General features: G+C 40.8%; 1 protein-coding gene across 1 annotated transcript in view; it reads left to right on the top strand.

The window, feature by feature from the left end:
• The window catches only part of capn5b (calpain 5b), a 55,697-nt gene extending 31,791 nt beyond the window's left edge, over positions 1–23,906 (top strand). Inside the window, exons 6-13 of the mRNA XM_088320960.1 lie at positions 1,405–1,598; positions 5,833–5,910; positions 8,459–8,654; positions 10,925–11,047; positions 11,129–11,325; positions 13,159–13,280; positions 14,090–14,226; positions 16,028–23,906. Coding sequence (XP_088177086.1) covers positions 1,405–1,598; positions 5,833–5,910; positions 8,459–8,654; positions 10,925–11,047; positions 11,129–11,325; positions 13,159–13,280; positions 14,090–14,226; positions 16,028–16,210 — 1,230 coding nt within the window. The 3' untranslated portion in view covers positions 16,211–23,906. The remainder of the gene's footprint in view (positions 1–1,404; positions 1,599–5,832; positions 5,911–8,458; positions 8,655–10,924; positions 11,048–11,128; positions 11,326–13,158; positions 13,281–14,089; positions 14,227–16,027) is intronic.
• The last annotated feature ends 2,886 nt before the right edge of the window (positions 23,907–26,792 follow it).

Raw genomic sequence — 26,792 nt, 5'->3', positions numbered from 1 at the left:
TTCCCAACCACTGTGCTAGAGGAAAGCGTGTGGTGGAAAAAAGAGGGATGGGCTCCATCAAGCTGGTGCCCCTACCACCCCAGCAATTAAGGAAAACAAACAAACAAAACAAAATCGATTAGGGTTCAAATTAGACGATCTCTGTGACTCGTGACAGCAGGCCAACGTTGCAACCCCATCATTTTGGTGTGCCCAAGCCATAACCGGGGGCCGCGTCGCGTTAATTCGGAACCTATCTCTGACCCCCACTCATCTTTTTAGCCGGTAAACAGTGCAATATTTTCGCCTTGAGTTTATGGCGGGCGGCCACTATCTCTAAAGGGCACATTGCAAGTAAGGCTCTCGTTTTGGTCTTTACTCACCGGGTAAAGCACTTAGGCCATTTTTGTGACTTCACCATTTATTTCTTACACATTCCTCTTTCATTTGAATATCCCAGAAAATTAGTTTAGACCAGGGGTCGGCAAACTAAAATGTTTAAAGAGCCAAATTGGACAAAAAAAAGACAAAAAAAGGAATTTGTCTAGAGCCGCAATAAACGAAAAGCCTTATAAAAGCCTCATAAGGAATGCAACACATGCTGTATGTATCTATATTAGCTTTATTAGCTACTATCATACTCTGTTGTAGAATACTGCCTCAAGTTGAACTTCATTACAATATTAACGAATTACAGCATGTTTAGCTTATTTGCTAAAATTAAAGAAAGGCAATGAAGAAATCTAATTTTCTATGTCGTTTTTATTTTGAGCAGCCTTTTGAAAAGCTAAATAAAATCAAATTCATGCAATTTAAGCTTGATTTCTGTGCAAATGTCAAGCACGTTAGTGTATGGGTAGAATGCAGCAGCATTCTCCTTTCTTTTTTGATACCAAGTCAACGCACCCAAATGTACTTTGTTACTAAAAAGTGCCTATGTCAGGATGGTATTCTTACCCGTTTAAAGTGACTTCTGTGTTGAAATTAGGGCTTTAACGAGAGGTTCACTTATATTGTGATACCGCCCGTTTAAAAGCAGGGGGGCTTGCTCTGCGTTTGGATCCAACACAGGAAACACGGGAGAGAGGAAAACAAGCAGAGGAGAAATGCGTTGATGTAGTTGATATATATAGTATGTATTCTAAACATTCTTACAGCATTAGAAAACGTTTAACATTTTTGTGGCTTGTTTTTCCTCATACAGAAACCACATTAAAACAATTAGTTCTCCCCACTCTTTTTCAATTTGTGCACATTTTTGGATAAGCGCCGTGGAGCCAGTTTGCAGCGCTATACCTATGACAACATCAAATCGCATCTGACGGACCCATACAATTTGGCCTACTGTTCACATTCGTGGATGCGCGTGACGTCACTCGAAAACTATCAACGGGTAATTGACTTAGTGCCGTGTTGGTTTCCTAGGCAACCACAGTGGAGGATATGGAGGCACGGCTGGACTGTGGCCTAGTGAAAGGCCACGCCTACGCTGTGACCGATGTCCGTAAAGTGCGGCTGGGTCATGGCTTGCTGGCCTTTTTCAAGTCAGAGAAGCTGCACATGATCCGCATGAGAAACCCGTGGGGCGAGAAGGAGTGGAGTGGGCCATGGAGCGACAGGTAATTGATTGGTACCGTATTTTCCGCACTATATGGCGCACCATGTTATAAGGCGCACCTTCAATGAATGATATATTTTAAAACTTATGCCATACATAAGACGCACCCCATTATAAGGCGCTATAAGTGCATGCTGGTTTAAGATCAGGTAATTGTGCAATTTTGTAATTGTAATCCTGTGCAGTCCTTCGAGACATTTTTGGGATTAAGGGCTATTTACGGTAAATAAATGTGACGACTTGACTACAGTAGAGAATGTAGTTACTTTATGCAACCTCTAGATGTTGCCACGCTCAAGGGAATGTCAACAAAATATTCAAAAAGGTCAAACTTTATTAACAAACAAGCTTTCCACAACTCCATTCACTCCCAAAATAAATAAACAGCCGTTTTATTATTTTCTCTGAGGTAAAGCATTTTCGTGACACATCTTTGAACAACATCGACATATCATTTTATTTTTTGTCCATTTAGTCAACACGCAAAGAAAAAAACGTCTGATACTGTTATTTTAAATGAAACGTTAGTGCAATCGCAATAAAGTGACACTCGTAATGTGCAAAAACAACGAGTGCAAAGCAATAACATAATAACTGTAAATTGTAAAACAAAAACACACAAAAGAAAAACAAAGATCACTCTATAAGCTCCTCATCGACGAATCCCTCGAATTCTTCTTCTGCTGTGTTCGAATTGACCATATCTCAGTGAATGGGCCATCCAACACGTCCGGTGTTTTTGTGCCAGCGCTGTTGCCTTCATACGTATAGTTATCGTACTGACACTTCTGCTTGCCGCTCTTTGTTGAACAACCCACTGTTCAAGTGTCTCCTCTAACTCTGGCCATCTTGCTTTATTGCCACGGAAACTTTGTTGAGTTTTCCTTACTTGGCGGAGCTTATCTTCATCCTTTCTCCACTTCCGTACCATCGATTCATTTAAGTTTAACTCTCTCGCTGCCGCTCTATTGCCGTGTTGTGCTGCGTGACTGATCGCTTTGAGTTTAAACTCGGCGTTGTACGCGTGTCTCTTAACAGGAGCCATTTTCTTATACAAATGCACGTATGAAAGAGAATCTCGCTCTCTCTCTCTCTCTCTCTCGCTCTCTCTCAAACGTGACATTCTGAATAATTCTGCGTTTGTTTAAGGTAAATTGTGCTTTACATCTTCACCAGTCATAACCCTGGATTCAGACAAATACTGTATTTGTTGAATATGAATTAAGCAGTTTAATGGGGTAGCCATTTTGCCACTTAGTAAACAAATACAACACGAGCCCCGGCAACTACCAATCGTTTAATATTTCCCAGTATGCACAGCGCGAAAAATGGAGTCGGCGGCTGTTTCTCGTAGTTGCGAGACCTTGCGAATTTAATATTGAGCCATATATAAGGCGCACTGTGTTATAAGGCGCATGGTCAGCTTTTGAAAAAAAACAAGACTTTTAGGTGCGCCTTATAGTGCGGAAAATACGGTACTTTCTTTATTGAAAAAAAAATCCTGGATAAACTACCGTATTTTCCAGACGGCAAGGCACATCCAAAACCCCCAAATTTGCCAGAAAGGTAAACGTGCGCCTTATAATCCAGTGCCCCATATATGCGGACAAAATTGGAAAAGCGTTACCATAATTGTGCAACTATTTATCAGGCAACAAAATGCATAATAATGGTGGCAACTGTATTCAAACTGGATAGCAATGGAAGAAGCTCTGAATCCTAATCACTGGGCTGCTAATTGACATGAAAGGCTGTGCACAATTTACATTAAATGCATATGGAATCATACCCAGATCGTGCTGGGGAAATCGCCGCATCCTATCCATTAGACCAATGGGGATACAAACCACACATGAAAAGGCATTAGCCCTTATCTCAAACATCATCACACTATTTTAAGTCTCGGTACCAAATATTTGGGAGTAGAAAAATGTTTTTTCATTTTTCCTTAACTCAAACTAGGAATTTTAAGTGACAAACACTTTGAAAACTTGCAACCGTGTGTATTCATGTATTTCAGGACAATCACATTACTTCCCTCTATGCCGTTCTCTTCTTTCATTTCTGACCTACCGAATTACTTCCCACAATGCCTTTCTCATTCAGTTTGGAAGTGCATGTGTTTTGTAAAGATTTTACGAGCCGGCTGTACTGTGAATCAGTTTAATGTCTGACAATATTTTCATTGCGCGGCCCAATAATAACAATTTGGTATCGTGACTAAAAATCGTGTGATGATGAGATAAGGGAATTGTTGCCTGTTGTGTTTTTATTGAATTGTGAAAAGGTGAACCCCATAAATCATGTTATAAGCCTTTCCCAGTAGAAGAAATTTCTGCGGTAAACAAAACATTGATGAATGGCGGCACAGTTGAGCCATCCATCCTAATGGCGTCGCAAACAAGCTCCTAATCCTTTCAAACGCGTTCAGACCCGCTCCTTCGATTTACCAAAATATCACGGGCGACGCCAAATGGGTCGATTGCCGGCGACCAGAAAATCCCACGGGACTTGTAAGTAAAACCACACGATACCGGGAAGTCAATGCTGGATGGACCGCCCATAAATGGCAAAGCAATCAAGCTAATGGCTCTGGGCTGCACTCTCAAATGGCATTTCTATGATTTGTGCCACTCCCAAAATAATGGGACAAACTTGAGATCATTGAGTCTTAAAAGCAGTGCTAAGCAATTTGCAGGCTGTCTGCCAAATGTGGCCCGATGACGGGCAATTTATGGAAGGCACTTTTCCCAGTGTATATACACTGCAAAAAAAAAGTTCCCCTTTTGTGGAATATTTTGCTTATTTTCAAAAGCAATCCTCCATCTGTTTGATAAGACAGTATAAATATGTGTGTGCGCGCGCGTGTGTGTGTGTGTGTGTGTGTGTATGTTACTAGAAAAACAAATTAAAATGTCTATAAAGTAGAACGATCTTCTTATCTTCATTTTTATCCTTTACAGCAGATGTTTTCAAATCACAACGCACACAAGTTTTTTAAGTTCTTAACCTGTAAAACGAAAAGGGTAAGAATCTATCTTTGAGCGTGCACAAGAAAAAATAAACTTATGTCACGGTTGCCATGGCTCCCGATTGGCCCCGCCCGTGTGGCGCCAGCTGCGGTTCGTTGACAGATTGGCTTTCCATCTATTTAAGCTGAGTGCTCTAACTCTTCCTTTGTCAGTCCGTCAATGAATGGGTTTTGACTCGGTCCTGTTTCCTGTTGGTATTTCCTGTCCGGTATTGTTCCCGTCCTGTTTAATATTGGTTTCCAGTTTCGTTCCCGTCTAGTTTGTCCTGTTTATTTTCACTATCCTGTTTTGATATCAATCCTGTCTGCCCCGTCTTGTCCGGTATCGACCCTAACTGTCCGATATCTGCTCGGGCAATTGGTATCGATCTCGTCGGTCTCTGGCTTACTATCATTCCACACCAGACTGCTGCCTAACGTGCATGACTCCCCAATTCCCGTAAAATAAAAGGCTTGTGTGAGAAACGTCACGCATTTGGGTCCTGATCCTGTTCTGGTTTTTGGCGACTTAAGACTTCCAGAATTGTCTTATTTAGCAAGTAGAGGATTAGTTTGCTCATTTTTATAATGTGTTTAGAAAAAAGACCTCACATAAGCAAAACAATTATTTTTTTACTAAATAAAATAATTCCCTTAAAATAAGTATAAATGTTCTTATTTTACCCAAAGTAAAGAAAATAGATAAATGATTAAAAATCTGTAAGTACTTAAAAAGGGTGCATTTTCTAACAATTGGGGGTAAAAATGAATGTTTTCGGGAAGTGTAAAAACTTATGTACTTTACACTCTAAAGCGAAACAAAAGCGCTACTAGCATCTCATCATGGAAAGTGTTATTCCCCACAGAGGAACTTCTCATTCGGCCTAAGTTAAACGATCGCTCCCCGAGACGGGAGTTTGTCCCTGGACGCTGCTCCGTCTCAGAATCATTAGTTAGCAACCTCTCTGCAAACAAAACTCGTCTAGTAAAGCGGGATAATGGTGTCTGAATAATTGAAGAGGAGAACGGACAAGAGCCTTATTAATGAAGACGGTCCGCTCTCACGGAATAATCTATACGCGTGTAAAAGCCGTCACTTAAATCATCGCCGTGTAGCTTCCACGCAATCGCCCTTGATGCTTAGTGACGGCGCTCTTAATAAACGGAAAACGCTCACATGATGCAATAAGATGCAACTCGAACTCACCCTTTTTTTCCCCTCCAGCTCGGAGGAGTGGAACAAGGTGAGCAAGAGCGAGAGGGAAAAGCTTGGCGTCACAGTGCAGGACGACGGCGAGTTCTGGTGAGAAGAGGAAGAAAATCCACAAAACCAACAAACAAAAACAATGCGTACATTTCGCTTGTGTTATTTTTTTCTCAGTCCTTTTTGAAATGGCTGGACAATTTCTGCAAGAAGAATAAAGGCAAGCTCAACAATGTGTACAGGGGAGGAGAAAAGTGTACACACCCATGTGAAAATGCCTGGTTTCAAACACAGCTAACTTATACAGTGCCTTGCAAAAGTATTGGCCCCCAATAACTTTTCGACATTTTGCCATACTTCAGGCTTCACACTTGGAGATAAAAAATCAAAATATTTTCTAAGAATCAACAACATGTGAGACACAATGAGACATGTGCTCTCTGTCATTGTTAGTCATTTAAGTCGACACTGGATGATTCTGAAGTCATCAGGGAACTTCTGCAGTCTGCTAACTGAGCTGAGAGAACAGGAGGCAAATATTTTTGCAAAACCTACTCTTTAGTTTTTTGCTTTTAAATATTTTATAAAATGTTGAAATATTTTGGTTGCACTTCACAATTGTGTCGTACATGTTGTTGATTCTTGGAAAATAGTTTAAGTTTTTCAACCTTAGATTTGAAGCCTGAAATGTCACCAAATGACAAAAGGTTCTTGGGGGACTAATACTTTTTCTAGGCAGTCTATCTTTCAAACCTTTACTGTATTATTGTTAACAGAATTGAAAGGACAGGAGGAAACAAATAATGTAGTTACATACGTGTGCGCACCATCATTTTTTTAAATGATTGATTCATCTGTCGATTACGTTGGTGACGAATTTATCAGTCTTATAAATTAAAACCGATTTCATTTAAATGTACTATAAAACATCAAATGTATTCAATACATTTATATGTCAGAAAATGGGAGTATAATATATATAAAATATCATTGCTGGATATTATCAATATCAACAAATTACCTAATGGTGACCAAAATTTTGTTTCAATTCAATTTAAATATGATAAGTCTACTATTATGTAAGACATTTATTAAATTCTCAGAACATTGAATTGTCAGAAGCTAAAATTCTGAGGATTTATATTTCGAAAGAATTTCCAAAAATTATAAAAACAGGGGCAGATACATTTCACGATTATTTAATTGTCGAATAATCGATGAGTTAATTATGAGAATAATAAATATAGATTTTAAATAGTAGTAACACAGGCTTCAGGGTCTTCACCCTTAAGAGAGCAATAAAAAGACGGTAACGGCCACTTAAAACCCATTTGGGGTAATTACAAGTACTTCAGATAACAAAAAACATCCTTGTGCAACCTTTTTGACTATATTTTAAAAATCTTTCAAACCAATTAGATATTTGTTTTACGACTGAGTCACATAAAAGGCCAAGGACGGCTAAAGACGTCCGAGATTAATTTAAATTCAGTGCCATCAGCGGTTTATGAGATAAAAGCACTAAATTAAAAAAATGTTTTGAGAGAGCCACACCTTTTATTTTAAGACAAATTTCAGCAAAACTGCCAAACCGACTCTCCAGACAAAAGCTAATTCTTCAGCACATTTTTTTCACTGTGTGTCATAATAATAATGCCAGAGCCTGTATCCCACCTAAATAATATACCACTTAACATTTTTCTCCCTCCCTCAGTTACTTAAGAGTGTTGAAACTCATTTTGACTGTTTTCACCTAAATAATGGTTTCAAAACAAGGTGCAAGCAAAGTTCTTTTGCAAAAACGCTACAAATTACTGCAAACGAGAAGGATATAGTTGTATTTACCTTCAGCCCAGACGGCAGTGCGCGAGAGAATAAAGGCAGTGCCTTGCGCTGTGTGCCGAGATGTGCCCACCTCTACTGCTCACCCAATCAAATTGGCCTGAGTGGTTTGCTGGTGTTTTCGCCTGTTTGCTGTTAGTTTGTGGGGCATCATAAATTATCTCAACAGTGAATATACATAGTTTAATAAGCTTCCATTTAAAGGATTTCTTAGCGACATACTGCCAAAACGGGGTATATTGGTGTGACACCCTGACTGGAAACTAGTTGAAAACGTGCCCTATATTTATGGACTGAACGAATTATTGCTTAGTGTTTCCTTGGCTTCGTATGTACCAAAATCGTCTTTGTAGCGCCACAGAGAAATGAGTTGTGGTCAAACATTATCTCCGGGCCATATGTAGTCATACAAAGAGCCATATATAGCTGAGGGGCCATAGTTTTCTCAATCCCTGGCTTAGGATGGCAATTCTGTATTTTCCATCTAAGTGGGGAGTGAATGAGTTATTTTTTTCCCTTTCTACATGAGTTTTGAACAGGGGTGTGTAGACTTTCGATAACCACTGTATTTGCACGGTATCTGGGAATTGCTGTGATATGCTTGCTGTGTTAAAGAGAAATTTCCCCCCTAAGCTCTTGCTGCTTTCTTTTGAAAATTATCTGAAATAAGCCTAAGAAAAATTTTCTGTGTGAAATCGCACAACATTTTTGGGTGGATAAGTATCGGGTGCTTTGTCCTCAAAGTAAGGTTGCAATTTCACAGGAATTTCCGCTGCCCTGTGATTCGATTTAATCCTCCCCGCAGGATGACGTTCGACGACTTCTGCCAGTACTTCACCGACTTGATCCTTTGCCGCCTCATCAACACGTCTTACCTAAGCATCCACAAGACGTGGGAGGAAGAAGTGATGCGGGGCTCCTGGATCCATCGCCAGGACCCTCTGCGCAACCGCTCAGGCGGATGCATCAATCACAAAACCACCTTCCTCCAGAATCCACAGGTGCTGCCCACGTTCTTGTTCAATATAGTCCAAGTCATTTCATCAAATCAAAATGTATTTGTATAGCCGCATTCAGACACTGAAAATGCAAAAGTGTTGTATGATACCATTCAATGCAAAATAATAAAAATCCTGACCTTCGTCCTTGCAAAACATCCTAGCACGTCAAATGAACTCACAAAAAATGGGGGGGGGATAAATGAAAAAATTGAATAAAACCATGATGGCAAGGTACAGACTAACCATATGAGGAAAGGAAACTGAGGATGCTTAGCCACACTAAAAATGGGTAGTAGTAGATGCAGGAAAGATTTTAAAGCCCTGTTGCAGTGTAACACAACAAGATAATTCAGACATGAAATAGAAAGTAAAATGTAATACAAGAAAAATGACAGGGGAAAATAGTATTTGTATTTTGGGGGGGTATTTTCTCTTCTTTTTTCATTTCAATCATATGTCAACAAGCATCACATCACAAAATGAAAAAAATCCCCTGAAAAGAAAACAGGGATGATAGGTTGAAGCCAAAGGCTTAAAAGAGACCCGCCCTCAAAATAACTTTGGACGCTTCTTCTATCAGTCATACAAACAAATGATCATATCTTGCATCATTATAGCAGTCATTTGTCAGTCAATTTAGAATAAAACATATTTTATTTTACTGTTTATTTTCCCATTTTCTGCGTCTTACTTTCTAACAACAATATAATGTGTGAAACCTAAGAAAAATAGACATTTTCTCATGTTTGTCCAAATTTTAAATCTTTTTGATTTGCCTAGCTTTAATTTTATCTGGGAGGCGTAAATCCACCCACCCATTATCTGCACCGCTTATCCTCAGTAGGGTTGCCAATCCCAGCTATCTTTAGGCAGTGGGCAGGGGACACCCTGAACTGGTTGCCAACCAATCGCAGGGCACACAGGGACAGACAACTCACTTGCTCATTCACACCTAGGGACAATGAACTGGCCAATTAACCTGACATGCATGTTTTTGGAATGTGAGAAAAAACAGAGGAAACCCACGCACGCATGGGAGAACATGCAAGCTCCGCACAGGAGGATTTGATCTCGTGAGCTCAGAACTGTGCCCCGGACGCGCTAACCACTCATCCACCGTGCTGCGGGAGGCTTCCTTTTGTTTTAAAATCCAAAACGATAGCACAAGGGAGAAGTATCCTTTATTGTGAGTCTCTTGAATAAGAAGGAAACTGAATAGGAACAATCTATTAAGGGCTCTTCTAAAAGTGTGTCTGGAGGCTCCATAAAGAAATTTAAGATTAGGAAAAGCATGTTAAAGTCAATACTAAACTGGTGTAATGTGATCCTGGCCTCTGTTAGCACACGTGCTGCTGATTTTTTTAAAAGTTTTATCCTTGTGATGTTATTTTAGGGGAGACCAGAAGGCAGGGAAATACAATAATTTTAATGAGAGGAGATGTAAGCATGCCTCAGCAGCATCTCCATGTTTGCCTGAGAGATAAACTTTTGGATTATGGTTACATTCTTAAAATTATTAAAAGCAACATTTAATAATTGTTACATGTGGAATAAAATAAGGTCCAAGTTCTTAACGCATTGTGAAGGTATAAAATCTTGCAGTTGTAGTAAAAGTTTCTCTCTCTCTGACTCTCAGGGCGGATGATCAAAAACTTTGTTTTGTCCCAATCAAACTGTGGGAAGTTCTCTGCCATGAGTTATTATCTAAAATGCATTTAAAAATGACAAGCAGAACTGCCCGGCATTGCGGTACGCGATGCTTGAAACGGGTGCATATGAAAAAGTTGGATCAATCAAGGAGACTGGATTTGGCTGCATGGAGTGGTCTTTGGTCAGGAGCTATAGTATCCAATTTGGCCACCACAGGGCGCTAGAGACCCCACAAAAGCAGATGTTTATCGATTTTGTTGGTGCTTATTGGGGCTGCCCTGATGCAAAACCTAGTTAAAGGCACTCGCGGAGGCTTAAAGTACAACTGTGTAACATTTAACAAAAATTGGTTCAACCTATAAGTCACACACACACACAATCGGGATATATCAAGTACTTTAGAATGGAATCCTTTTCATTACATTAAATAGATTAAGATTTGATAGATTAGATATCAATAGATTAGATATCAATAGGACTTTAAGGACACTGCAATGTAATACCCTGTCTCTTGATGACATTCGTAAGGAAAGGCATATAAATCTTTAAAAAGTCCTGGGCTTAAAATTGAACCTTGGGGAACTCCAGTTTTGTCCTCATTACTTTGTTTATTTCTCCAGTACGTGTTTGACGTAAAGAAGGTGGAAGACGAGGTGCTGATTTGCTTGCAGCAGAAAGAGAAGAGAGCCACTCCCAAAGAAGGAAAAGGGGATAATCTCGCCATCGGCTTCGATATCCACCAGGTGGAGAACAGTGAAGATTACGATCAGACGAAGGAGAACAATCTGTTTTAAAGGATGAAAATCTCTTGGTGCTTTCCTCAGGTGGAACTGAACCGCAAATACAGAATGCACTCAGCCCAGCAGAAGGTGGCCGGCTCCATCTACATCAACTCGCGCTGCGTCTTCCTCAGGAAAGAGCTGAAAGAGGGCCGTTACGTCATCATCCCCACCACCTTCGACCCGGGCCAACAGGGAGAGTTTTTGCTCCGCGTCTTCACTGATGTGCCTTCGGACTGCAAGTAATGCTTCACTTGAAGCTATTAAAAATAAACATGTTCAACAATTTAGTTCTGTAAACTCAAACACATTGAAATGATTTTGTTTAAAGCTGCTAAGTAACTTAGTCTGCCTTTTAAGTACAATGGTACCTCTTTATAGAAGCACCTCTAAACACGAGAATTTTGGTATACATATTAGTTTTATTTGCAACAAACATCTTGCTCGCTATATGAAGCAAAATCCAGTTCACGAGCAGTCTCAGAAGCCACCACTCGAGAAATCTCACCGCTCATGACTGCTCACTGCCAGCATCAACTCATCCAGTTTGCACATGCAAACCACTACAGGCGGAAACAAATAAAAATGGTGCTGGTTTTTCTTGTGTGTATGTGTGCACATAGTGTTTCTGTACTACAGTGAAAGGTCCCAGGTTTGAGACCCGGTGTAAACATTTGTTGGCTTGAAGAGGAATGGCCCCACTAGGCTGTACTCATCCAAGACACACCACAGAAAATGGTGCCCTATGATCCTAGTGTTAAGGAGATAACCAAACCAAAAACGTTCATTTAAAGTTACAGTAAGTTTAATTTTAAAGGTGCAGTAATGGCTTACAAAACCATCAACAGTCTCTCAATCTCTTACCTGGCAATTGCTCTTTTTCTTAATGACTGCACATCCTCCTTATTAGGTGATTATAAAACTTACAAAAAACAACATGGCATCTAGACAAGGCAAGACAGACTATGTAGAATACTGCGACATAATTAAAATTCTAAGACGACATGGATAAGAGCCAAAATGGGCAAGACCAGTCTTTTAAAAAATAAATAAATCCTGCATTAAGATCTTTTTACGCCGGGCACAATGTGAAGTGATCATAAAGCTTACAGGGAAAACATAAGTTGACAGGTACGTGATCTGTTACTCTTCCTTGCAAATGCCCATCTTCCTCCACAGCACGCCCACACATTTGTTACGGCACTCATAATAAACTTGCATTTTATTTCTTAATGTAATCTAATTACTGTAATTTCTATGTTCAATTGTTATTTAAATTTGTTTTTTAGTGTTTAGGATGATGTGTTTTATAGCTATTTAGTAGGGTGGTCCTTATTTTTCGACTTTTAAAATTTCATGCTCTGACCCCTTGAATATGTTCCAATATATACAAAACGTAATTAGGCAAAGTTTCATCAAAATCAAATGATATTTAGAGGTCGCTCAAGGCCTCTGAAATTTTGGTATGAAAAATAAGGATTTTTCGCACATTATATCAGACCTAGTGTACAAAGTTACTTGTAACTTTTCTTGTGTTACAATTATAAGCAATGGACTGAAATTGGATGTTCTAAAACGCCGTACACATAGGGTTAAGATTTCCGTTTTTTCTCGAAAATTGCCAAAATTTTACCATTTTGGGAAATTTCAAAGTCGTTGAGCTACCTCTAAATATTATCCAAATTGTTCAAAATTGCACACAGTGTGTTTTTATCGATATAAGAACATATGCGGGGGGTCAGAGCCCAATATTTAAAAAAAAAAAATTTCGACCCCCATTATGGACCACCCTACTATTTAGGGTTCACTTGCATGCCTTTGGGGAAGTAGCTGACTATCAATTTTTAAATGTTTTCATATTGGGAAAATTAGCTTGCTATACGCGCAATTCTAGCTGCAAGGTTGATCCTGGAACGAATTAGGCTCTTAAAGAGAGTTACCACTGTACAATCTAAACAAAATTATGTAAACAACAGGAAATGCCTTTTATTCTATTGGCAACCAGCTTGAATGATCTTGTCTTAGAGTGCTCTCTAGTGGCCATAAGGATAATGACACTATTTTGCCTGCCACAGAGAGCTTACGCTGGACGATCCTCCTCAGACTTGCTGGACCGGCATGTGTGGTTACCCGCAGTTGGTCACCCAAGTCCACGTTCTCAACGCCCAGGGTTTGCAGGGACAGGATTCCAACGGAGGTAAATTGAGCTAAAGATGCAGTGCTGTAAAGAAGTATTTGCCCCCTTTCTGTTTTCTGCGGGTTTTTTTTGCATATTTAGCTCTTAAAAAGGTTTCAGATCATCACACCAATTTTTGTTGTTACCTTGCATAAATCTGCCATTTATGGAATAGTAGCAAGAAAAAAGCTCTTTCTGAAAAACGTTTTCAAGAATCCACAAGGGAGACACAACATGTTGAGCCAGGTGCTCCAGTCAGATAAGCCCAAATTTGAGTTACGTTTGGCATAATAGTAACACTGCGTTTCACCCAACACCACCCCCGCTGTCGAACATAGTGTTGGCAACATCATGCTCTGGGGTTGCTTTTCTTCGGGAGGAACTGGGTAAATTTTTAGACTTGATGGGACAATAGATGGTGCCAAATACAGGTCAATTCTGGCAGAAAATCTTTTGTAGTCTGCAAGAAACCAGAAAAAAGGGCGCAGGTTGACCTTCCAAAAGGTCAACAACCCTAAATTTAGAGCAAAATCTACAATGGAATATATTAAAAATAATATAAAGGTGTTGGAATGGCCAAGTCAAAGTCCAGACCTTAAACATACAGAGCAGAGGTCAAAAATCTTTTTGACCCAAAGAGCCACAATTGCAAAATACTGAGATGTTATGTTTAATTTTAAACTTAAAATATTTTGATTTACTTTGACCTATAAAGTTGAAGACTGTAATATGGCAAAAGGTTCATTGGGGCCAATACTTCTGCAAGGCACTGTATATACAGTAATGAGTTTAGTTTAAATGACACAAAATCATTTTTTTTCCTTGTGAAGCTGTGGACCCTTACGTGATCATCACGTGTGAAGGCGAGAGGGTGCGTTCTCCGGTGCACAAGGACACCCGCTGCCCCAATTTTGATATAAAGGGGCTGTTCTACCGCAAGAAGCCCAAAGAGGGCGTCCACATAGAGGTAAGACCACAACGCTCGGCTGCTAGCTTGCTAGCGGAATAAACTAATGTGGAAGGCAACGCTCAATTCAGCAATGTTCTACACATTAGCATGAGTGATAGCCCGTTGGGGTGAAATTCTTAGTTTCGTAGCAGGGTAAGCTTATGTGAAAGGCTATTCTCACTTAAAAAACAAATTAGGGAGAGAAAGGAGAAAAAGAGAGAAATAATAATAATAATAATAATTTCCTTTGTATTGTCATTCTTTGTAACAATGTACACAGAACGAAATGTCGATACACCTGACCCGTTGTAGCGAGTCGATGCAGCCGCAGCCAACAGAGGGAAAGAGAGAGTAAGGGAGAGAAGAAGATAATTTTACTCAATCAACCACAAAAAAAAATACTAGAAATTCACAGTGACCCAGCACCGGTGGGGTATTTTCAAAACCTCACCTGTCCTTGGGGCACTAGGTTGGAGGCCCCTGCTTTAGGCAGTGAGAAGGCTAGCTTACTGGGAGGATAAGCTAACTTGTAAAGTAATTCTCACAGAATATAAGTTAAAAAAAGCAGCACTTAAAAACGGAATGAACAAATATCCACTCAGTAGCAAGTGTGATAAGCTAGCAAAACAGTGATGTACCTCACACGGACTGAGATTGCTGGCTTCTTAGCAGGGTAAGCTAACTTGCAAGGCTATTCTCACTCACAAAAACACTTTTTTTTAAATCACCTCTTATCCACCTAGAAGCAAAACAATTATATGATAACACAACTGTGGCAAGCCCTTAGAGGTTAGAAAGTATAGAAAGTGACAGCCTGCTTGCAGGGTAAGCTAACCTGGAAGGCTAATAAGACTCAAAAAAAATCCCAAAACTTATGAGAACTCATTTTAACAATTAGCCGCTCAGTAGCATGAGTGATCAGGTGACACAAAAGTTGATCCCTTAAGGAGCGGCGATTGCTTGCTTGCTAGCATGGTAAGCTAACTTGGAAAGCTATTCTTACTAGAAGTAAGATTTTGGGCTCGAATCCAATCCAAGTTCAGGCCTAAAATGACAATCATTAAGTCAGTCCGGCCGGGCTTCTCTCTCTCTCGTTTTTTTTCCCCTACCTTTGGGGAGGATCTGCACCGCAGTGATTATTAGATAAAGAAAATGCTAACCAAGCTATCAGTTTAACTCCAAATCACTAAATCCAAAGACATTTTCATCCTCGTGGCTGGGTGCTCGAAATCCTGGGAAATGCTTGAATTTTAATAGTGTGTTTTTAAGGTTTGAAAAGTGCTTGGATTTTGGGTGAAGTATTTTTAAATGCTTGACATTGCCATGAATCCTGGCAGTCTGGCTTGAAAGACCACACATTGAATAAAGAAAAATAAAGTCTGCTTAAAAATGAGGCCAACATGCCTGCTCTTTGCCATAACATCTCTTCTTACCTTGTGACTAAAAACAGCTGGCATTAGTTGGTCCTGGAGAAATTTGATATTTGGTTTTAAAGTGCTTAAAAAGTGCAACAAACTGGACATGAAAAATATGTACGTAACATGATTAAAGCAGCAAGATTATTTTAGATAATATTATATACAGTATAGAAGTTACTGTAATTGTAAAAAAACTTGTATAAAGTAATGCACTTTTTTGTCAAACAATAAATAGGGTTCATTTTTTGGTTTTAATGTATAATAGAGTATTTAATAAGGTTTCTACTTTGCAGGTCCTTTTCTTTTGTCTGTTAATCATCTTGACTCTGCTTCCTTTTCACGCCGCACTCCCTCCTTCTCTTTCTTCTCTTTCCCGTCTGGTGCGGCTTCCTCGCCCTCAGATCTACAACAAGAACATGATCGTGGACACCTTCCTGGGTCAGGTTGTTCTTTTCAGCGACCCCAACGAGCGGCAAGAGCAGCACACGCTGCACTTGCGCGACAAGGGCAGCCGCCAGGACAGCGACTTGCCCGGCACGCTCACCGTGCGCCTCATCACCTCCACCACCCTCACCAACATCTGACCTGCCTTTTTTTCTCTTTAGTTCTCTTTCCTATCAACAGCCTTTATTTCATCAAATACATTGTTTCCGTGTCGCTTTTGCGGCTGAAAAAAGGCCAAATTAGAGAACCTCTGGGGTTTTATTTCACCAAAAATACACACGCGATACAGTGGTACCTCTTCTACAAGCTTAATTTGTTCTGGGCTCGTGTACCGAGCGGATTTTCCCGGAATTAGGTATTTCCCCGTTCCTGCTCTAATAAATGGATTAAAATGAACTGCAAATAGCTATAAAACACAACTTTCTGATCACTAAAACAGGAGGCATATGCGCAAACTGGACCGTGCTAAGGCAGGGAGCGGTCTTGAACGACCTCTAGTGGTAGCCTATGGGACTGCTCAGAAACTGGATTTTCCTTCGTAAAGCGAGATTTTTGTTTTAAAAAAATACAGAATTTTCTCATGTGTACAGGTGTATCGTATAAAGAGGTACCACTGTATTTCCCTTTCCTAACAACAACCCTTATTTCTTGAATATATTTTCTCCGTGTCGCTTTTGCAGCTGAAAAAAAACTAAAACCCTTGCTGTTTTCTTTTTCACCTGAAATGCACAAGTGATACATTTCTTCGCCCTCATGCATGTGCCAACGTTTCCAAGGGCTATGCATTGCCTTAAGGCTGCGTCTGTCTGTCTTTGTCTGGTTTGGGGTTTTTTTCAGTCTGGGTTAGGGTTTCCCAATCCTTGGCAGAGACCCCACCCTCAATCTGCCAATCACTTTGTTCAACAACCCCTGGCAGGTAGACTTGAGGGATGTGTGTTTTAATGCCAGAAGTAGACTCTGCCTATGAACCCCACCCACATCTGTATTTTGGAAAAATCCTGGCAAGTTGCTCTAGTCCGATGTACACTGGCAATGCATTTTTGTGTCGGTGGCTCTAACGACCACTCCACCCCTTCCCCCAAAGCTATATTCCCCTGTCCCCGCTGGAAGCTATGGACAACCTATGAACAGCATGGCCTGGAATGACTTCCCCCTTTTAACAACTCTCTACGGTTGTAGCTTAGCAGCTGGCGTCAGTCCTGGGATGGGTTCCACACCCTAACCTTACCAAACAAGTGCTTTACGGCTGTGGTCGGCAACCTTTTCTTTACCGTGGACCGATTAATTGTGTGACAGTACTTTCACGGCCTGGCCCAAGGCGGGCAATAAATATGTTTGTAACTTTTCTAAAATAATGATAATAGTATTAATAACAATAATAAGCGTAAATCAACTGTCCTCATGCGGAACATAATAGTTGACTAGTCACCAACCATCGAAACGATTAGTTGAATAATCATATAATTACTAACTTATTCATTAATTTAGCATGAAGTTGATTTCATCATTTGGCAAACGATATTTAACACAAGAAAAATGGGCACAGTGAAAAATATGTCTTTTCTTCAACATAATCCGGATTCGTACAAAAATTACGTAAAAATGTCCTATCTTAAACAATTTACGCAATGTGTTTGGTCAGTACAGACATCAATCCATTAATAAACTTCTGTCCATTTTTTATGGACATGCAAATAAATCAAAATCAAGTTAATATTTTTTCATTTCTGTAAACCAAGGAAAGATTAGGAGCAGTAAAACTGTCATGAGCCAGAACAGGATCAGGACCCAAACGCGTGACGTTTCTCACACAAGCCTTTTATTTTACGGGAACTTGGGAGTCATGCACGTAAGCCAGCAGTCTGGCGTGAAATGATACGAAGCTAGAGGCTGACGATATCGATACCAATTGCCCGTGTAGATATCGGACAGATGGGGTCGATACCGGACAGTACGGGACAGACAGGGTTGATAATGAAACAGGATATCGAAATAAAACGGGACAAACTAGACGGGAACAAAAACTGGAGAGAATAAAAAACGACATAAATTGACGGAAGCGAAACTGGAAACAGTTATTAAACAGGACAAAAATAAACGGGAACAATACCGAACAGGAAATGCCAACAGGAAACAGGACCGACTCAAAACCCACGTCTTGCGGGGCAGAGGTTCGTTGATCGACTGACAAACTAAGAGTTAGAGCAATAAGCTTAAATAGATGGAAAGCCAATCTGTCAATGAGCCTCAGCTGGTGCCTCACAGGCAGGGCCAATTGAGCGCCATGTCAACCGTGACAAAAACAGTAAATCAAAGACGTATGATGTCCTTTTTATAAAGTACATTCAGTGGTCAACCGCGATCTCTGTAACAAAAGTGCTTAACGATTATCCACAGTCTGGCATACCAAGCTCTCTTTAAATGGTGAATATGCACGTGTACAATGTACAATTATGTCATCCAAACTGTATTGGTAGTCAGACTCTGTTTCGTTCAATTGTCCGACATGCTCTTTAAATGTTTCTCACCGATCTACCGCCATAGTACACAAGGTCTGCTCTGAAAACTTTGCATGTAGTCCTTTTTAATGGCAGGCTAAAATGTTTATCCTGAGGCCGCCATTTTCGTATGGCTATGTTACCTCTCCAGACAGAGACGCTATCGGCTCATGCGCACGTGCGACTTTCAGCAGAAATTATATTCAATTGAGATGTCTCTCTCTGTTAGAAAAACGTGTCTGACGACAATAGTATTAATTTCTATGGACTAATCGTTGCAGCCCTACTCTGGTACGCTATCGTAACGTCTAACGCAAAACGGCTCCTTGAGCCACCTGCCAATTAATCCAAATGACAAACTCACCTAATAAACCAACTCCACAAAAAGGTTGTTGGTTTTATGTGATCTCGGTGTCTTGACTTAGAGGTCCTTGCATCCTACAACTCCGTTGCCAAAAGTTTGTCCATAGTAGCAAGTTTGTTTACAATTGTTCTAGCATAGTTGACCATTCTCCATGCTATTTGGCTATAAGCACAAAAGTTTGGTCTGATTCATCCTTCACTATATATTCAGCGGGCTGGAATCCTTGTTTTTAACGTGAAAGTTGCACCGCCCGACAGGTAACTGCGCTGTCCATAGCAGTGTCAGGAAAACAATAATAGGTTTAAATATAATAAAAGGTTTTTTCCTTTCTGCGGCCCGGTACCGGTTCGCGGCCTGGTGGTTGCCGACCACTGCTTACGGGACAAGCTGGCGGGCAATTTCTTCCCCTACAAAATGCGTGTGTGTGCTGTTTAATCGTTTTTGGGCGAATGTATATCAGTAAATGTGAGCAATAATGTGAAACCAATTATTCCAATGATTTCCATTTCTCTTCAAGGGACGCACTAGATGTTTAGCAATCGATTCATTAATTATAAATAATGCATGAATTTCATGATTAATCAAATTAATTTTAACAATTGAGTCCTGATATAGTGAGCATGGATTACATATTTTTTTTCAATCAAACAAATTAATTAGAATAATTGCCAGCACTAAACTATAATTATTTAAGGCAATACTAAAGTTGGTGTTCTCTTTAGTCCAATCCTCTGCTTTTTTTACGGAAAATCGATAATCGATCCCATCCTCCAATGAATCCGAATTCAGGGAAGTTGCAGAGGTAACCAAACATGGATCTTAGTCGAATTTCTGCTCACGTCTCGTCGAAAAATATATCCAGCTGTCCGCATTGTAATAACTGTCAACATTAGATACTAATCTAATTGGTTGTTTTGCCCATTGTTAATTCTTACAAACAGAAAATGTTTCTTTTATGTTGAATGTAAGACTGATTTGCATCTCACTCCTAATCAATTTTTTTTAATTTGTTTCTCTTCGACTTGTATTTGTACTATACCGCCAAAACTGTATAATGATCTATTTATTTATGTGTATATTTCTTTAATTTTATGAGATAATGCCATTAGTCGAGCCTCCAACATGGCCACCGCAGCCGTTGCTGCTTAGGTGCTAAAACATTGCCCCTTTATCGGAAAATCAGTGTTGTGATTGCTGAAGTGTCCTTGATTATTAGGGTGTTTTTTGTTTTTTTTGGGTGCCAAAAATGGGATTGAAGTCAGTTAGATTGGTTTTAACAAAATAATTGACCAGATATTAAAAAATATTGAAGTCATTTAGTCAAGGTTTTCTTTGTTTTGTTTTTTTCAGGGTTCGTACGGGTGTTGGAAATCCTTGGAAATGCTTGAATTTTAATTTTGTATTTTCAAGGATTGAAAGGTGCTTGAGGTGTGGGTGAAGTGCTTGTACATGCTTGGAATTGTTATGATTTCTCAACAAGTCTGCTAAAGAATGATGCACACTGTGCTCTCTGGTGGCTTCGCTTTGCCATTGCAATTCTTCTAGTGATTAACGGGAGCTGGCATTAGTTTATATGGCATTGTCCTATGAAGCGTCATAGCCCCCTACGAGTCATGCCCAAAAGGAAAGCTGCATGCTACACCTAAACAGGGCATTATGAAATGTGTATTAGCACAAGGATTACATACCAATTATGGACATTTATTATAGGCCATGCAAAAAATGAAGGTAGCGTTTCACCGTTGTAAATTGTAATGGGAAGAACTTACTGCAACTGAAAATGTAAGCAACATATTCATGTAATTTTACCCAACACCTATATGGGGAGATTTACTCAAGATCTAAATATCATATGTCTGGATAAATGCACACATAAGATTAAAAATTGCATACTTGAATCGCAGATATATTAGTGGATCTGCAAAAAACATGATTCACTCCAGATTTTTTCCTTTTATTGGTACTGGAGAATATAGAATACTGTCTTCTCAAGTGCTTAAAAAAAAGTTGTACGAACCCTGTTTTTATCAAAAAAGAAATCATCGCGTATCTGTAACCAACTGTATTTTCCCCTTTGTTTCTTGAAATAATATTGAAGAATGTTTTTTATTTATTATTTTGTGGCCACACATCTGTGAAGGGATTTTTTATTATTATTTATTAATTAATTTAGTCCTTGGCTAATCAAATGAATATATAACACAACAATGTGGCGTGAGCGCCTATAATAATGCTGGAACGATTTAATGTGCCAACTTATTGTTTGTGATTCGCTTTATGGATCATGGTACACATGTAGAAATGTCAGGTCTATTTTGTTATTATTTAATATTTTAGTTTTTTATGTATTATTTTACTGAGTGCAAGAGGCCAATATTATCGTTAGTGAAGTGAAAAAGTATAAGTGCCACTGTGTTGGAAAGGGGGAAAGGCATGATTGTGTGATTTGAGAAAAAAAAACTTTTTAAAGATTATATTAAAGTAATTGCAGATATATATAAATTCACAATCTTATGGGACATCAACTTATATATTTTTTCGGGGAAAAAATTGCTTTCGAAATTAAATTCCTAGTCCTGAATTTTGTTATATGTACTAAACGTTTTACTAAGCGTTTAAAGCAAATGTGTAACAACATATACTGTATAGATATATGAATACACATAACTATTATTCAACTATCGAAAGAATCTTCCTTTTTACATTTTTTAAAGTTAATTAATCTAAATTGAAAAGAGTTTGATTCATGTTTACAAACCAAACTTGTTTCATTGTTACTTAAAAAATGTTAATTTTTTATGTTTCTGTTAACGATTTGGTCCAAACACTACTACAGTAATCGAAAAAATAATCGTACGATTAAGTTTTATCGTCAAAACAAGGCAATCAAGATAACCCGATTTTTTTTTAAATTTCAACTGAAAATCTGGCATGTTACATGTTTTCAACTACTTTGTTATTCGGTTAGCTTCTTTACATCCTGAAGTAAATCAAGTTTAAAGCTGTGACTAGATGTTAAAGCTTTAAGCATTAACTCAAAAGAAATCAATTGTAGGAGTTCGATTTTTATCTTCATAATACGGCAATCGAATAAACCAACTTTTGAAACCTCAAATTGAAAATGGATTGGAAGTTTTCCTTGCTATTTCTATTATTGATTACTTTGATTATCGATTAGCTGTTTGACTTCTTCAGGTAAATTCAAGGCAGCCACTCAGTTAAATTTCGAGGCGTTAACACAAAACAATTCATCGTAGATTTATGAATTTTATCGTAAAAATATGGCAATCGAAATAACCATTTTTTTAACTTTAATTTAAATTACGACCTTTTGTGTATTATCTATTACTTTGATAATCAATTAGCATCTTTAAATCTTTAGTTTGATTGAATATAAAGCGGTCACTCGGAATTAAAGCTTTGAGTATTAGAATTATTGTTCATCATCAAACGGCAATTGTAATAAATTATAAAGTTGTTATTGCGCCACTAGTTTATCATTATTTTTTTGGGTTCTGTTATTTGTTCTGCAATGGAACATTTGTAAAATGATCACGTAACGCCAACTTCATTTACACAGTATTATTAGAGTTTTCAGAAATATCGTTCTCACAACATCACCCGATCTTCCCGTACGATATTTCGATCACGGTAACCGAAGTATTCCTCCCGATCCAAAAACTGAAAATGTGAACTCTGCCAATGTTTTGAACTTTAAAGAAATGTTTACGAGAAAAAAAATATTTCGAGGTCTACTTTGTTGTGTCACGATCAGGATTTCACTGTAATGTACAAACAAAAAAACACTTTTACGTGTATGTCGATGCTAAGTCGCCGCCACCATCGCAGCCACTTTTTATACAGGAATGCCGCTGCATGTAGCATAAAACGGCTTTGATTCCATTGCAAAATATTTATATTTATATTTCGAGGTTGTTGAAAACAACAAAAATTGCTAGCGCTATTGCTATATTTCCATGGACACTGCAGGCTCGTGACGCACTCTCGCATGCATCCTGGACGATATCGCGTTTTTATATTTGTTTTCTATTTGATACCGCGACGGACGTGTCGGCGTTTTGCGTACAAATGTGGCAGCGGTTCTCCATGTTTTGACGGACGCTACGCAGGCTAACGCTGTTTCTTACTACCTCTGCTGGTCATTCAGAGGAATTGCAGGCCCTGCTAACCAAGAGTGATTTGTGCGGCTTTTACCCCACTCTGCTGTTGTTACGGCTTGTAAAAGAAAAGAAAATTTTGGCCACATTAGGTCTGAATGCATGGCACGTGTTTGAGAAGAAAAATTGTTGTCATTTTACAAGAAATATTGAATAATAAATGTGGAAGATTACTGGAAAACTGCAATATGATTGCGCGGGAATCAAATCATAATTTATAATATAATACAGTACAACCCCAGGAGGGCAGCACGACGGCGCAGTGGTTAGCGCGTGTGCAGGCACAGTTCTAAGGTCTTGGGAACCTCCTGTGTGGGTTCAAATCCAGCTACCGGGCTTCCTGTGCGGAGTTTGTATGTTCTCCCCGTGCTTGGGTGGGTTTCCTCCGGGCACTCCGATTTCCTCCCACATTCCAAAGACATGCATTTCAGGTGGATTGGCCGGTCCAAATTGTCCCTAGGTGTGAATGAGCGAGCGAGTTGTCTGTCTCTGTGTGCCCTGCGATTGGCTGGCAACCAGTTCTGGGTGTCCCCTGCCCACTGCCCGATGATTGCTGGGATGGGCTCCTGCACCCCCTCGACCCTACTGAGGATAAGCGGTGCAGCTAATGAGATGAGATGAGACAACCCCAGGATAAGACAATACATCTTTCTGTAGTAGGGTTCGCAAGATGAAATTGTCGTATGGAGGAGGTATAAAACCCGATGGTAATAAGCTAATGCCTTCCGAAGCCACAGTATCCCAGATAAAACCATTTTATATATATATATATATATATATATATATATATATATATTAAACATTAGTAGGTACCACTTATAAATAATATACGTCTGTATGATTAAAAACATTACGACCGAATATACATGTCAAGGGTAAAATGAAGTGTAACAAATTCCCACTGCCATTGTGTCTTTTTACAATATTTTTAGATCTACTTCTATATTTTTGTAGCTTATTACATCTCGTTTGCAAGTTAGAGTAATAAAGTAAAAGCGTCCCAAGATACGACACAAATCAGTTGCTGAGGCGAAGATCGCAAAGTAAAATTGCCGTAAAGCAGGTTTAGAAACCTATGCTAATTAGCCAATTACTTACTTACTTACTTACTTACTTACTTATTGCTCCAGCGAAGGTCGGGGGGTCCCGTCCCTGTGCGTTGAGCCGACCAGATGAACCAGGTTTTTCCAATGCTGGCGGTCTTGTGCCAGCTGTTCTGCATCCTCTACGGCAACTCCGTGTTGTTGGAGGTCGCCCGCAACGACGTCGAGCCATCGAGTGCGGGGTTTCCCTCGTGGTCGTCTCCAGCCTGCGGCCTTTGGGTCAAACTGGAGAATGGCTCGTGTCGGATGGTCTGGTGGTAGACGAAGGACATGGCCAAACCAGCGGGTGCGGCGTTGTGCGACCAAGGAAGATGCTTGGGGCTGGCACGTGCGGGCTCTGAGCTCTTTATTGGAGACTCGCTGGGGCCACCTGATGTTCTCGATGGTTCTGAGAGCCCTGCTATCAAAACCATCGATTCTTGTGGCCAGGGTGTCGTTCAGGGGCCATGTTTCTGAGCCATAAAGCAGGATAGGGAGTACGGCGAGGTTGTAAATGCGGAGCTTCGTCTTGCGTGCGATGGTCTGGTGCCGCCAGAGTGGTTTCCAGAGAGACTGCAGAGCAGATGCTGCCAGGGCTCTTCTGCGGAGAATCTCTGGTTTTAGGTCCCCATTGTCTGTCACCATGGACCCCAGATATACAAAGCTCTTGACAGGCTCTACGATGTCGCTACCAATTTGGATGGGAGGTGGATCTGGTCCATCACCGACATACATGAACTTGGTTTTCGTCCAACTCACTTGCAGGCCAAGCCGCGCTGCCTCTTCGCTGTAAATGCCCAGAGCGTCTCTCAGCTGGCTGTAGGAAGTGCTGAGAATGATGGTGTCGTCAGCATACTCCAGGTCAGTCAGGTGGTAGTTGCCGAAAGACACTCCGGGGATGCGCTCACTAACCCTGAACATCAGATGGTCGATGATGCAATTAAAAAGGTCGGGAGCAGCCACACAGCCTTGGCGAACGCCGCTGGAGATAGCAAACCAGTCGGAGTCAATGCCGTTGATACGGACACAGCTCTCTGTGTTGCTGTAGAGCAGCTTGAACAGGGCTATGATCTTGGGTGGTGCTCTGAGAGCTTGGAGGATGTTCCACAGTGAAGAGTGGCAGACGGTGTCAAAGGCGGCCTTCAGATCAATGAATCCGATATATAGATGGCGATCTTTACGGAATTCACGGGTCTTTTCTATCAGCAAACGGACGGCAGAGATGTGGTCCGTTGTGGAGCGGTTGGGCATAAAGCCAGCCTGCTGGGGACGGCGGCAGCTTCTGATTGCTGGAAGGGCACGGCTGAGCAAGATCCTGGTAAAGACCTTGCCCGGGATGGAGAGTAAGGTTATGCCTCTGTGGTTTCCACAGACAAGCCTGTCGCCCTTGCATTTCCAGAAGGGCAAGATGACTCCTCTGGTCCAGTCGGTGGGCAGCTGCTCCGATTCCCACACCTGGTTGAATAGGCGGGTTAGCCACTCCACCATGCCATCACCGCCGGCCTTGAGCATCTCGCCGGTAATGGCACAGATGCCGGGGGCTTTCTTGGTGTTCAGCTTCTTCAGAGCAGCTCTCACTTCCTCGGGTGTTACGGGGTCTGTGCAGCAGGTGTCGTTAGGAGGTGCTGTGCTCGCAGCCCGTAGGAGGGTGGGATCAGCCGGGATGGTGCTGTGCTGCAAGAGGAGGCTAAAGTGCTCCTTCCAGCGCTCGAGGCAGTTGGCTTCTGTCATGATGAGGTTGCCGTCTGAGTCCTTTACCAGGGCTGTCTTTATGTGTGGGCCGCTACGGGCTTGGCGTAGTAGACTGAATACGCGGCTCATGTTGTTGTTGTTGGCCGCGGACTCAAGCTGTTGGGCTTCTGCCTGCCAAAACCTCTCCCTATCTTCAGCAATGGCCACATTGCGCAGGCGATTCAGTCTCCGATACTCTGTGAGGTCGCCTCGGAGTCGGGCCTCACGCCGCTGGTCTATGATGTTTAGTGTCCTCTCTGATATCCAGGGCTTTCTCGGGGAGGATCGCGGGCGTCCGAGGACATTGTGAGCAGACTGGAGGACACTTTCCTTGAAGGCCGCCCAGTCTGTCAGCTTGTCAGGAGCCAGGGTATCAAGAGAGCGGCGGATGGAGCAACTGAAGTCTCTGGCGATGTTGGGGTCGCTGAGTCGGGAGGAGTCGGGGCGAGGCAGAGTCTTGTGCTGGTTGGCTCGGAGCTTTAGCTTGAGCTGGGCCACCAGCAGACGATGGTCTGTGTTGCCAAGCTGTGCTCCTCTGAACACCCGGCAGTTGGTTACAAACGACTTCCAGCGTCGTGATATCAGGATGTGGTCCAATCCCTTCCTGGTTCTGCCATCTGGGCTGTACCACGTCCAGTGATGGATGCATTTCCGGGGAAACCAGGTGTCAGCAACACAAAGGTTGTTTTGGTGGCAGAGGAGGAGGAGGCGGTTGCCATTGTCGTTTGTTGTGCTGTCAACGAAGGTGGTGCCGACAGGTGAGCCGGGGGACCGATCAATGCTGGATAGAGTGGCGTTGGCATCAGTGAGGATGATGGTGACGTCGTGTGGTGGGGCTTGGTTGACAGCCTGGTGGAGTTGGTCAAAGA

The sequence above is a fragment of the Urocampus carinirostris genome, chromosome 17, assembly GCF_059441175.1.
Source record: "Urocampus carinirostris isolate Australia breed hairy pipefish chromosome 17, RoL_Ucar_1.0, whole genome shotgun sequence".
NCBI lineage: Eukaryota > Metazoa > Chordata > Actinopteri > Syngnathiformes > Syngnathidae > Urocampus > Urocampus carinirostris.
The sequence above is the reverse complement of the archived record's forward strand: the minus strand, read 5'-3'. Positions and strand labels throughout refer to the sequence as shown.